This window comes from Chiloscyllium plagiosum, unplaced genomic scaffold (assembly GCF_037043375.1).
Source record: "Chiloscyllium plagiosum isolate Xiang-an unplaced genomic scaffold, Cpla_swu_hap1 HiC_scaffold_1, whole genome shotgun sequence".
NCBI lineage: Eukaryota > Metazoa > Chordata > Chondrichthyes > Orectolobiformes > Hemiscylliidae > Chiloscyllium > Chiloscyllium plagiosum.
Genome location: NW_028270139.1, coordinates 96,774,827 through 96,787,940, shown reverse-complemented (window position 1 = coordinate 96,787,940; position 13,114 = coordinate 96,774,827). Strand labels below are relative to the sequence as shown.

The window sequence follows — 13,114 nt, the reverse complement described above, 5'->3', positions numbered from 1 at the left end:
AACATATGGAGACAATGGCAGTGGTTGTGTCCAGTGTAGTGATCCAGGAGAAACCACTTTCAGACAATACAATGAATATGACTGATCCTTGGAAGACCAGTTAATCACGAAATCCAGCTGAGAGCAATATGTGAAAGTAGAAAGCTTGAAAATATCACACAACTAGAAACTTCTCCAGTATGATCCAGATGTCTCAAAGTAGAGGCTGACAAAGGGGATGGAAGAATTTCTGCAGAACCCTGCAGCAAAGGAAAGCACAGGAAGAGGATCCATACAAACCACTTCAGGGAAATACATCAAAGGGCTACCCAGAAGACCAAGTTTTTGACAAGTGCAGGTGACATATCTTCTGGGGAGGTCAAGGCACAACCTTGGTAACAGAGAGCAGAAGAATTAACCAGTTCACCAGAAGACATGAAGGGGGAGATCATCAAAGCAGAGGATGTGACAGAAGCAACTCACCAACACTAGAGGATCTTGCAGCACTCCACAGAGCAACTCTGCCAAAGAATTAGTGCATGATGCATTAGTAGGAGCCTATTGAAGATGGCTTTCAGCTATCCTTTCACGAGTCAACTGATACTATGGCCAATCCATGCACAAACTGGACTGGAGTATAGCTAGCCAGATTCAGCCAAATGACAATTGAGGGATCATGACAAACAGTTCATCCTATAAGCAGCATGGCATTCCATTATGGGAATGCTCTTCCCTAAAGAAAAAGTAATGGACAAAAAAAAAGCATACAAGCAGGACACAAGCTGACTAACTTTCAGATGAGTTGATAACACAATCAGCAATTGAACCATCTCTATGTGACTTGGTGGGGAGGGGACTTGGACACAGACTAATGAATGAAATAGCAAAAATACATCTTGGTCCCCCATGACAATGCTATGGTCAAGAAAGCACCCCAACGCCTCTACTTTTTCAGAAGGCTAAGGAAATCCAGCATGTCTGCAATGACTCTTACGAATTTTTATAGATGCACCACAGAAAGCATCCTATCAGGATGCATCACAGCTTAGTATGGCAGCTGCTCTGCGCATGACTGCAAGAAATTAGAGTTGTGAATGCAGCCCTGCCTATCACGTAAACCAGGTTTCCTTCCGTTGACTCCATCTGTGCTTCCTGCTGCCTCAGGAAAGCAGGCAAAATAATCAAAGACGCCCTTCCACCCAAATCCATTGGACAGAAGATACAAAAGATTGAAAACATGTACCAAAGAATCAAGACAGCTCCTCCCCCATTGTTATCAGATTTTTGAACAGACCCCGCATGTATTAAAATTGATCTTTCTCTTCAAGTTCGCTGTAGCTGTAACATTATATTCTGCATTGTATTCTATTACCCTGATGTACTGATTTTAATTTGCCTGGATATCCCACAAAACAATACTTTTTACTCTATCTCTGTACACGTGACAATAATAAATCAAATCAAATCAAATATTGGGATACAATATAAGAATATAGATTAATTCTCATGCTGACATAAAGCATGAACTATTAATCTTTAAAATCTCATTACCTAATCATTGGACTGTGGTCTCAGGAACAGTAGTTAAAATCCTTAAACTAGCTGCTAAAGTCAACTCAATTGAAAATAGTCAAATGCCACAGGAATTTCTGAAATAATGTCCAAATGTTGTGGCTTTAACTGTCTACCACACCCTATAAAGGATATCCATGACAATAAAATTCATCTCTGGGATATCTAGTTTAAACTGAGGCTCTCAAGTGTCTCTGGTGGTGAGACTTCCCTACTACCTATTGCTGGAATGAGAAAAATCTTGTGAAACTCATTCTGTGCAGAGGAGTTAAAACCCCCTATCTCCATAAAAGGATAACTGAGAATATCTGACAATGGATCATCAAAACACTTCATCAAAAATAAACGGTCCATATTGTGAGCCAATAGCCAGTATCCACAAACAGAAACCCCTCCTGTGGAAGCTCTGAATTTGTTACAGAAAGCAGTAATATCCATAACATTGGAAATAAAGACTCCTCATAGAATTAAGATCACCTTTCTGTCACTCCGGAATTTTTCAAATGAAGACACTGTCTCTATAATAAGTTGGAAATTATGGCGTGGAGAGAATATAAAACTAAAATGAAACTAAGTGCCACAAGACCAACCATTCTGGAAAGTGGAATAATTGCTGTCTGAGTTCAAGAGGACAACTGCTCAGCCACAATCCCAATAGATTGTCAAGATCAATTGTCAAGCATGTAATTCCTCTACCTGAGGATTGTGACTCCTTTTCAATTCCACCTCACCTCACCGCACACCTTGTTCTTTTGTCTGCACACTAGCATGTACATATGTGTGGGTGTAGCTGCAGGTCACAGAATCCAGGATGTGTTTTACCTTTTTAGTAAGGTTCATACCGTATCCAAGTGACTTTACAATAAACTGACTTCTTAATTTTGTCGGGCTGGTCCTTCAGAATTTTAATACATGTTCAAAAAACACATCTGTTAAAAAAAAATCAAAGACAACAAAACAATAAGACATAGGAGCAGAAATTAGGCCATCCAGCCTTCTCCACCATTTAATCATGGCTGATAGGTTTCTCAATCCCATTCTACGCTTTCTCTCTGTAACCCTTGATCCCTGTTGATACTCAAGAACCTATCTATCTCAGTCTTAAACATACTCAATGATCTGGCCTCCACAGTCTTCTGTGGCAATGAATTCCATAGATTCAACACTCTCTGGCTGAAGAAGTTTCTCCTTTTCTCCATTCTAAAAGGTGTTCCCGTTACTCTTCTCTTTATAAAGCTCTGCTGTACCAACTTCAAGTGTGAAAAGACAGAAGTTTTTCACCACTCCAAATTTAGGTTTAATATAATGAATAGAAATGTAAACAAATTGGGACACAGTATTGGTCTAACGGGCAATGTCATAATTTAAAAATGTAAATTTTTAGGGATAGAATAAAGAACTGGGCTGAAGGGCAAGAAGCTGTCAATAGGACAGTTGATGACATCACCAGCAGTGATGTCAGATCATGTCATTTTCAAGTGTCAAAACATTTACTCTAGATAGTCATGTATGAATCACTTTGCATATGATATATATATAGTTCAATTGTTCTGGCTAAAAAAAACTGCTCCACCTCCATCTCTAAGCAGGCTGAGAATAATAAACAACAGCATACCAGAATGGTGGATTGGCCTGTTTTTTTGTGGTAAATTTAATGGAAAAACCCAGATAGAGGATTATGCTTTACAGAAGATGGCATTCATCTTGGACTCTCTAGAGGAGCAAAATGAGCAAAAATATTTGTGACTTGTAGACCTCATAGAGTTGTAGTTAAGTCTCTGAGGTGATCACATAGAAAGTTAGTTGCTTACAGAATCCATTCAGCCAGCAAAGTGACAAACCAATCTGTGATGGAATTCCAACTTTGTTTCCCAACCCATCTGTTGGATTTCACATTGCTTCTATTTAAATAATTATCTCATCTGGATTAAACATGCACACATGTGTGTTCTCCTTCAGTTCTTTACTGCTTTATGCTAATACCAAGATAATTATTTTCTGGCAGGGATATCACTGGTGTTGCATTTTGAAAGCTTCATAATGAAATGGACATGCATGGCATATTCTATGCAAGTTTTCAGTTCACTTAGTTAGTCATTGAAAGCTATGAAATTCCCAAAGTATTTATTTGGCCAAATCAGAAATAAAACAAAATTATAATGTTAATATGTTTTTATTCATAATATATTGTGAAACCTCTCAAAATTCTAACTCTTCTGAATTTTGCTATTTTCTTTTAATATCAGCTTAGAGTCTTCAAACTAGCAAAAAACTGGAAAACACTGAACACATTGATCAACATTATATTCAAATCTTTAAAAGAGATGGGAAATCTGACACTTATCGTCATCATCGTGATTTATATATTCACTGTAATAGGAATGCAGCTTGTTGGACATGACTATGAAAATAAAGTAAGTATGTTAAAACAATGAGTTATTTTGCTCCACTGTCAAACGAGGTAATCGTTCTGACTCTGATAATAAATCTACAAATTTCATTGCATGCTACAAATTTACCCAAATTTTAATTAAAAATGGATTCCAGGAAAGTAATTTTTTGATATATACTGCTCCAGGGATACTCCATATGGTACAGAGAGCTGGTCTCATAAAGCAGCCTCAAATGAAAACATCACAATGACATTCCTATGCAAATATATTCAATCAAGGTTAGTTGATGAGTTGCAGGAGGTAGTACTTCACAAAGCAAAAGAACATGACTACATCAGACTACACAGAATATAAAGCACACAAACAGGAAATTTGAAGAGTGTGGTGCTGGAAAAGCACGGCTGGTCAGGCAGCACCTGAGAAGCATTAGAATTAACGTATCAAGCATAAGCCCTTCATCATTCCTGATGAAGGGTTTATGCTCAAAACATCGACTCTCCTGCTTGCCAGATGCTGCCTGACTGGCTTTGCTTTTCCAGCACCGCACTCTTTAACGCTAATGTCCAGCATCTGCAGGCCTCACTTTCTCCTAAACAGGAAATTTGGCTCAACCAGTCAAATCAGAAGGCCATTGAAAGCTACTCTGTCTATGTTGTATCATTCTTCAAGATTTCCCAGGACAAGAGTCACTTTCTGTACAACTGTCACATCTGCTGCAGACACAATGCACCTTTACCTTAAGCTATGTGAAGCCCAGTTTTAAGCAGTGCAGATTAGTTTTAAGTGACAAAACCATTATAATACAGGCCTTCATCAGTAATTAATTCTGACTGATGGAGAATTCATTGAAATAAGCTGACAGCATAAAGTTGGTATTCTACCTACATTACAATCAATGTGCAGGGTTTAATTGCACTCTGGGGGTATCAAATTTGCTACATCTATTCAGGGGTCCTCATTTAATATTCACTCCATGTCTTCTTTCCTGCTGTCTTCAAATACTTGGCTTTCACTGTTTAAAGTTCTGCATGTGTCAGCAAACCTCAGCACCTCACCTCAATGGCCATTCTTTGCATTAAGTTTCGACAGATATTTGACTGCATAAAAGCTGGAGACTGAGAGCTTTCTAACAGAAATGATTTGTTGTGATGAAGAAATAAAAAAAGTTAAAAATCACACAACACCAGGTTATAGTCCAACAGGTTGAATTGGAAGCACTAGCTTTCGGAGCGCCGCTCCTTCATCAGGTGGTTGTGGAGGACACAATTGTAAGACACAGAATTTATAGCAAAAGTTTACAGTGTGATGTAACTGAAATTATACGTTGAAAAATATCTTGATTGTTTGTTGAGTCTTTCATCTGTTCGAATACCATGATAGTTTCACTTCTTTCATGGGTAAATCACAAAACCTTTTTTTTAAAAGTTGCATTTTCAGGTTAACTGTAACAATTGGTGTCAGCCAGATAATATATTGAAGGTGTTAGCCCCCCCGTGTTCCCTGTCTGTGCCATAATGTTTAGACTGATTCTAATCTAAAAAGTGAGATAACAGAGTCTTACATGAATTCATGCAGTTTTTGAGCAAAGTACAATATAATTCAGCAAGTACAAATGATCCCACTTCCTCCAGACGAAAGGGGTAGTCATGGGCACACACATGGGCCCCAGCTATGCCTGTCTTTTTGTCAGCTACGTGGAACAGTCCATCTTCCATAGTTTTACCAGCACCACTCCCCACCTTTAACTCCGTTACATTGATGACTGCATCGGTGCAACCCCGTGCTCCCACGAGGCGGTTGAACAGTTCATCGACTTCACCAAGACATTCCACCCTGATCTTAAATTCACCTGGACCATCTCAGACACCTCCCTCCCCTTCCTGGACCTCTCCATTTCCATCAACGGGAACTGACTCAACACTGATATCTTCTACAAACCTATCAACACCCACAGCTATCTGGATTACACCGCCTCTAACCCTACCTCCTGCAAAGATGCTATCCTTTATTCCCAATTCCTCCGCCTCTGCTGCATCTGCTCCCAGGAGGACCAGTTCCACCACAGAACGCACCAGATGGCCTCCTTTAAAGACCGCAATTTCCCCTCCCACATAGTTGATGATGTCTTCCAGCACATCTCAACTATTTCCCACACCTCCACCTTTGAATCCCACCCCTCCAACTGCAACAAGGACAGAACCCACGCCCGCCCCCCCCACCCCACCTCCCAAGTCGTCACCTTCAACACCACCAACTTTCGTATACATCGCATCATCCTCCGCTATTTCTGCCACCTACAAATGGACCCCACCTCTATCCACTTTCCATATAGACTGTTCCTTCCGGGACTGTCTCATCAGGTCCATGCCCCCTAACAACCCACCCTCCCTTCCCAGCATTTTCCCCTGCCACTACAGGAATTGCAAAACCTGCATCCACATCTCCCGTCTCGCCTCATTCCAAGGCCCCAAAGGAGCCTTTCACATCCATAAAAGTTTCACCTGCACATCCACATGGCATTAACTGTATCCCTTGATCCCGATGCCGTCTCCTTTACATTGGGGAGACAGGACGACTACTCACAGAGCACTTCTGAGAACAACTCCGGGACACCCGCATCAACCAAACCCACTGCCCTGTGGCCGAACACTTCAATTCCCCCTCCCACTCTGCCAAGGATATACAGTTCCTGAGCCTCCTCCATTGACACACCCGACCACCCGACACCCGGAGGAAGAATGCCTCATCTTCTGCCTCGGGACCCTCCAACTCCATGGAATCAATGCGGATTTCACCAGTTTCCTCAATTCCTGTTCCCCCATCTTATCCCAGTTCCAACCTTTCAGCTCAGCACCGCCCTCATGACCTGTCCTATCTGTCCATCTTCCTTCTCACCAATCCGCTCGATCCTCCCCTCTGACCTGTCACCTTTACCCCCACCTCCATCCATTTATCGCACTCTCAGCTACCTTTACCTCAGCCCCACCCCCCTCCCATTTATCTCTCCACCCCCGAGTGAAGGGCATTTGCCCGAAACATTGAGTCTCCTGCTCCTCGGATGCTGCCTGACCTGCTGTGCTTTTCCAGCACCACACTCTCAACACAGCTGATTGAGTCCACCCTGCCATTCACTGAAATCCTGGCTAATCTAATAAATCATCAATTTAAGATTACTTTGTGTTTCACATGCCAGTGAGGCTAGGAATAGAACATATTACAGTTAAATACATGGCTAAATAGCTGGTGTAGGGGGGGTAGGTTGGAGTATGTGGACCATTGGTCTGTCTTCTGGGGCTGGTGGGACCTAAATTGGAAAATGTCCTAATGAAGCAGAATAATCATATCACAACATCAAACATTCATACTAACCCAATTACTTTTTTGAAACAATATCATAAGTAGAAAGAGCTCCTAATTAGTGGCAAAATGGAGGATTTTCAAAACAGTATTGAGTTTCTTTTGGTAAGAGGCAGCCGAATCTTAGAGTAATTGTATCAATTCTACTTTATAAACATCTCAAGGTCACTGTTGGTGATATTAGTAGATCAAATTTTAAAAATGCTTCTATGTTGTCATCAAGACTTAATTCCACGAGAGAATTAAAGGAATGTCACTTAACCAGGTTTTATGTTTACTGACTAGTATTAAAAATAGCCATATTCTTAGGCTTATAAGAATTGTTAACAGAACACAGAATAGAAAACAATGATTTTTCATGGTTCTATAGGTTGTATAGTATTTCATAACTCATTTTGACTTTAACAAACCAGATTAAGTAAACTTTTCTCACACATGGAATAAGATGAGTATTACATAATTACCTACTCTACAATATTCATCTATTTTGTTTTTCATATGACATTATATTACCTCATAGGAGGCATTTGAAGGCAATCAAATACCAAGATGGAACTTCAGAGGCTTTTACAATTCCTTTATAATGGTCTTTCGAATTTTATGTGGAGAATGGATTGAACCATTGTATGATTGTATGCGCTGCTCAAAGATGTACTTTTGTCTACCACTGTTCTTGCTTACATACATAGCTGGAAACTTTCTGGTAAGAACACTTAATGTGTCGATTCAGATTATATCAAACCTGCTATCTTTTCCCATGATATTTTTAAGACATTAGTATTTACAAAAAAGGAATGCTTGCCAAAAACGCAGAATACAATGTTTTATATATACACAATATATCAGTATGTTAAGCTACAACTAACTATAGATCTGATTTTTAAATTCTAATTAAAGGTATAGAATTTAAGATTTAACATGAATACTATTCATATCTTATTCTTCTATATTCATTAATATAATCTACAGTCACATTTAAAATTTATAATTGTTTTGCATATTTTTGCAAAATGTTGCAATCAACACAGCAACTGTACTTCATTGTGGCTAAAGAACTGCAGGGAGCTTTTCTAATACAACAATTTTATTTATTTAGTGCCCTTTAATGTAACAGGAAAGCTCAATGGTGCTTTGTTATGAAGTAAAATTTGAGATCATAAACACGTTTTCAGACAGATGGTCAAAAGCATAGCTGAAGAGATAAGTACGAATGAGTATCTTAAAGCAGTGGTGCCCAACTGTTTTGCAATGGTGGGCCACATAGGCAAGAGCATAACCTTACAAGGGCTACAAAAATATAATTGGGAAAATTACACATAATTGGAAAAGCTTTAAAAATACTCAATTTTTAATGTCCATCTGTTTGAGCTCAGGTCAATGAATGTTTAAGGTATTAGTGGATTTCTTTTTGTTCCCCTATGTATATGACCATTTCTTTAAAATAATTTGATTGTTAAGACAGCTATAACAATGTATTTTACAGCGTATACAAAAGTAAAAAGTATCTGCCTGATTAAAATTTGACATCAAAGAGATTTTGGGGCAGATGGTCAAAAACTTTAAAACTTGACCAAATGAGTCACCAAGGAGCAATAGCCAAATGAATCAATGGGAATCAGGAGGAGACTTCTCCGCTAGTTAGAGATATAGCTGCCATAAGTAAGATGGTTGTAATTGTCGGAGGTCAGTTATCTCAGCTCCATGACATCTCTGCAGGAGTTCCTCAGTGTAGTATCCTTGGCACAACCATTTTCACCTGCTTCAATAACACTCCCTTCATCATTAGGTCAGAAGTAGGGAGGTTTGCTGATGATTCCACAATGTTTAGCATCATTCATGACTCCTCAGAAACAAAAGTAGTTCATATCCAAATGCAGCAATGCTTGAACATTATCCATATTTGTGCTAACAAGTGGCAAGTAAAATTTGTACCATACAAATGGCAGGCAATGACCATCATCAACAACAAAGAATGTAACCATTGTCCCTTGACATTTTGTGGCATTACTATCACTGAAGCCTCCACTATCAAAATCCTTGGGATTACCATAAACTAGAAACTGAACAGGGATAGCCATATAAATACAAGGCTACATGAGCAGGTCACAGGCTAGGAATCCTACAGTGAGTAACTCCCAGCCTAACTCTACAAAACTGTCCACCATCTGTCAAGGCATAGTCAAGAGTGTGATAGAATACATTCCATTTGCCCAGATGTGTGCAGTGGCTCAGTGGTTAGCACAGCTGCCCCACAGCACCAGGTTCCCAGGTTCAATTCTAGCCTCGGGCAACTGTCTGTGTGGAGTTTGCACATTCTCCCTACGTCTGCATGGGTTTCCTCCGGGTGCTTCGGTTTCCTCCCACAATCCAAAAATGTGCAGGTTAGGTGAATTGGCCATGCTAAATTGCCCGTAGTGTTAGGTGAAGGGGTAAAATGTAGGGGAATGGGTCTGGCTGGGTTGTGCTTCGGAGGGTCGGTGTGGACTTGTTGGGCCGAAGGGCCTGTTCTCACACTGTAAGTAATCTAATCTAATCTAAAAAAAAGGGTTGATACCATCCAAGACAAAAATAACCCATTGTCATCACATCCACTCTCTGCACCACTGATGCGCATAAGTAGAAAGTCCTTCTTAATTAGTGACAAAATGGAGGATTTTTAAAGCAGTATTGAATTTCTTCCAGTGAGAGGCAACTGACTCTTAGAGTAATTGTAGCAATAGCAGCAGTGTGTACCACCAACAAGGTGCACTGCAAAAATTCACCACGGTTCCTTAGATACCATCTTTCTTATCGATGAATGCTTCCATCTTGAAAGACAAGGGCAGCAGATACATGGGAACACCACCACTTACAAGTTCCCCTCCAAGCTTCTCAACTTCCTGATTTGGAAATATATTGCCATTCCTTCAGTGTCACTACATCAAAATCCTTAATTCCCTCCTTAAGAGTATTGTGGGTCTACGTTCAGAACATGGACTGCAGCAGTTCAAGGAGGAAGCTCACCACCACCTTCTCATGGACAACAATAAATATTAGCAACACCCATCTCCCACAAGTGAATATTAAAAAAAAACTTATCTGCATCCACTCTGTCTATCTCTTTAAGTATTTGTATCTTTCAACGATAACGTCTCACATTTGTCAAAATTCTAGAGAGTACAGCATCAGTTTTCACAATCTGTCTTCATTGGACAATCTCACTATCTGGGAACAAGTCTGTTGAAATTTTGTTGAAAGTCTTCTCTTGCAATAGTATTCTTCCTGAGAAAAGGCGACTAAAACTGCACATAGTATTCCAATCTAACTAAGCTCCTATACAATGAAGTAAGACTTCACCACTCCTATGTGCAAAACTTCTTGCAATAAAGGCTAACATTCTGTTAACTTTCTCATAGCTTGCTGTATCTGCATTACTAACCTTCAGTAATGTACTGACAAAAACCATCCAGTTCCCTTTGTACATCCAAATTTTCCAATGTCTTACCAGTTAAGAAATACTATGCATATCTATTCCTTCTACCAAAGTGGATAGTGACACATTTTGTATTTTATGTTGCCCACTCATCAAGCTTGTCCAAACCCTTGTGAAGTCACTTTACACCTTCCTCACAACAAAACATTCTGATTGTATTTCCCACAAATTTGAAAACATTACATTTTGTCCCCATATCAAATTCATATATTTATAGCGAACAACTGAAGCCCAATTGCTATTCCTTGAGGGCTGCTCCCTCATTACAGAAAGACAACTAGTGGTGGTTTAAACTGAGAGTCACCTTGCCTCAGGTGGGTCCTTATGGTGATCTCAGCTGGTCCAAGATTTAAGTTTATGTTGTTGGCATCATACTGCATGGAAAACCAGCTATGTAGCCAACTCAGTTAACTGACCCCAACTGACTCTGCCTTTACACTCGCATTCATCTCAGCCAAACCACTTGTTGCAGTTGTGTAGAGCACAGCCTTGCAAAGGCTGTGATTCACATTCAGTAACATGTTGCACAAGTCCCCAGCCCTGTCCATGCATGGGAACTTTATCTTAAGGAAACAGCAACTGGAAGGATTGCATTGTATAAATGCTCAATCGCATTCAGGGGCTTGCATAAAGGAGTTGTCATTCCATGGATGGACAAGGTGATCTTTGGCTCACACCAGCCATCTTTGGAAGGCATATGGTCCTTCAAATGAAGGAAGAACCTACAAGTTATATACAAAAAAAACTGGCATTATGGAATGATCCAGGATGTCTGGAGCAGATTTCCAAAATGCCAATATTTTTTATAACTTTTCAAAATATGGTCACCATAATATCAGATGAGTTGAACATCAGCCAAGTGAAAGTATTTATGATTAACAAAGACAGTTGTGCTCACCAATACTGTATATAGTCTTTAGTGTCCTTGGAATGCTTCAGCAGATGTCACAGTTCACAGCAAATGACAGTGTTCTGGGATCATTCTAATTTGGTCATGGCATGTGTTGCTCTTATTTAGAGGACATTCCATCTAGAAGACCAAAGGGTGTGGGTTTTGTGCATTTTTTCCACATTGTGAGTGGACCTTTGGCTGGATATTCTACATATAACTGTTCTACATATAACTTGTGGAGGCTGCTGCTGGTCTTGGGCTCCCAGACACATGTGTTCCTCATCACTTTCTGTGCTGTTCATCGTGCTGAGGCCATAGAGATGATTATAGCTGCTGTGCCTGGATTCATTGATGATACCTTCAATCAGCCTGTGGCAGATTATTGGAAACAAAGCAACTCCTTATCAATTTGATCAGTCAGTAGTCGCAGTAAATACAAGTGACAGTTTACCGTGGTTCATGGAGGCCTCTGCCAAAAAGGACAATAGGATGCAATTACATGGATCTTCAACATAACAGACCTCATTCAAATGTAGTCTGCATAAGCCACATCATGTATACGTAGCAGGAAATTGCGAGTAATATAGGACCACCAACACCTTCTCATAACATCCCCCCACATCACTCAAAGAGCACATTGTGAAATACTGACAGTTCAATTGTCACGAAAGCATCTCTGGTACTTTATGCAGCCTGAGATCTTGGAATGTGTTTGTGAATTGTGGAATCAAGGCTTTGCAACTTCAAAGCTTGCTTGAAATATTTCTGTTTCACAGAGATTACTGGAATGGTTTGTAATGATCAATGTCATGATCAAGATTACTTCTGGCCAGGATTTCTATTTCACATTGATGGTCACTGCCTAAGGTACACATGCAGTATTTTGCAATCATGAATGTCTTTGACCTGAACTGTGTAAGTTCCTGATTAATGCAATTCCACTTGGACGGTTTCACATCTCACAAAAGTACAGCCTCCTCCCTTAGACAAAAAAAACCTGTTTGGCTGATGAACATCATCCAATTGGCTAGAAAGGCAGTGCACCATAAAGATGGACTATTGGCCAATGATTTAATGACTGAAACATGGAGGTTATATCTCCAGAAAGAGATTTAATTAACGTTAACAATTTTAATCCCTGCCCTCAACATTGTTTCGAAGAAGTTAATTTGCTAAAAAGCCAAGCAAATGATTAAGTATTAGTGATATGATTTATCTATTCCATTTATGAAAGCTCAGCCATGCAACATTTAACTGAATGGTGGATGCACAAGAGTTACTTAGAATAAAGCATTGCATATTATTCATCAATTCCATTGACAAAGAACAGAAATTTAAGTATTATTGTCATTTATTTATATATTGGCCACAGCTGAAGAAGAAAGATTAGATTAAATTAATATCATCAGTTGTTCTTTTGAAATAGCCTGAACTGTTAGTAAGGCATTT

At 39.6% G+C, this 13,114-nt stretch overlaps 1 protein-coding gene across 6 annotated transcripts in view; it reads left to right on the top strand.

Moving 5' to 3' along the window:
* The window catches only part of LOC122554926 (sodium channel protein 1 brain-like), a 159,199-nt gene that overhangs the window by 39,258 nt on the left and 106,827 nt on the right, over positions 1-13,114 (top strand). For all 6 annotated transcript variants that reach the window (XM_087989221.1, XM_087989215.1, XM_087989229.1 and 3 more), the window contains exons 11-12: positions 3,798-3,965; positions 7,822-8,004. In XM_087989221.1, the coding sequence (XP_087845347.1) occupies positions 3,798-3,965; positions 7,822-8,004 (351 nt within the window). The remainder of the gene's footprint in view (positions 1-3,797; positions 3,966-7,821; positions 8,005-13,114) is intronic.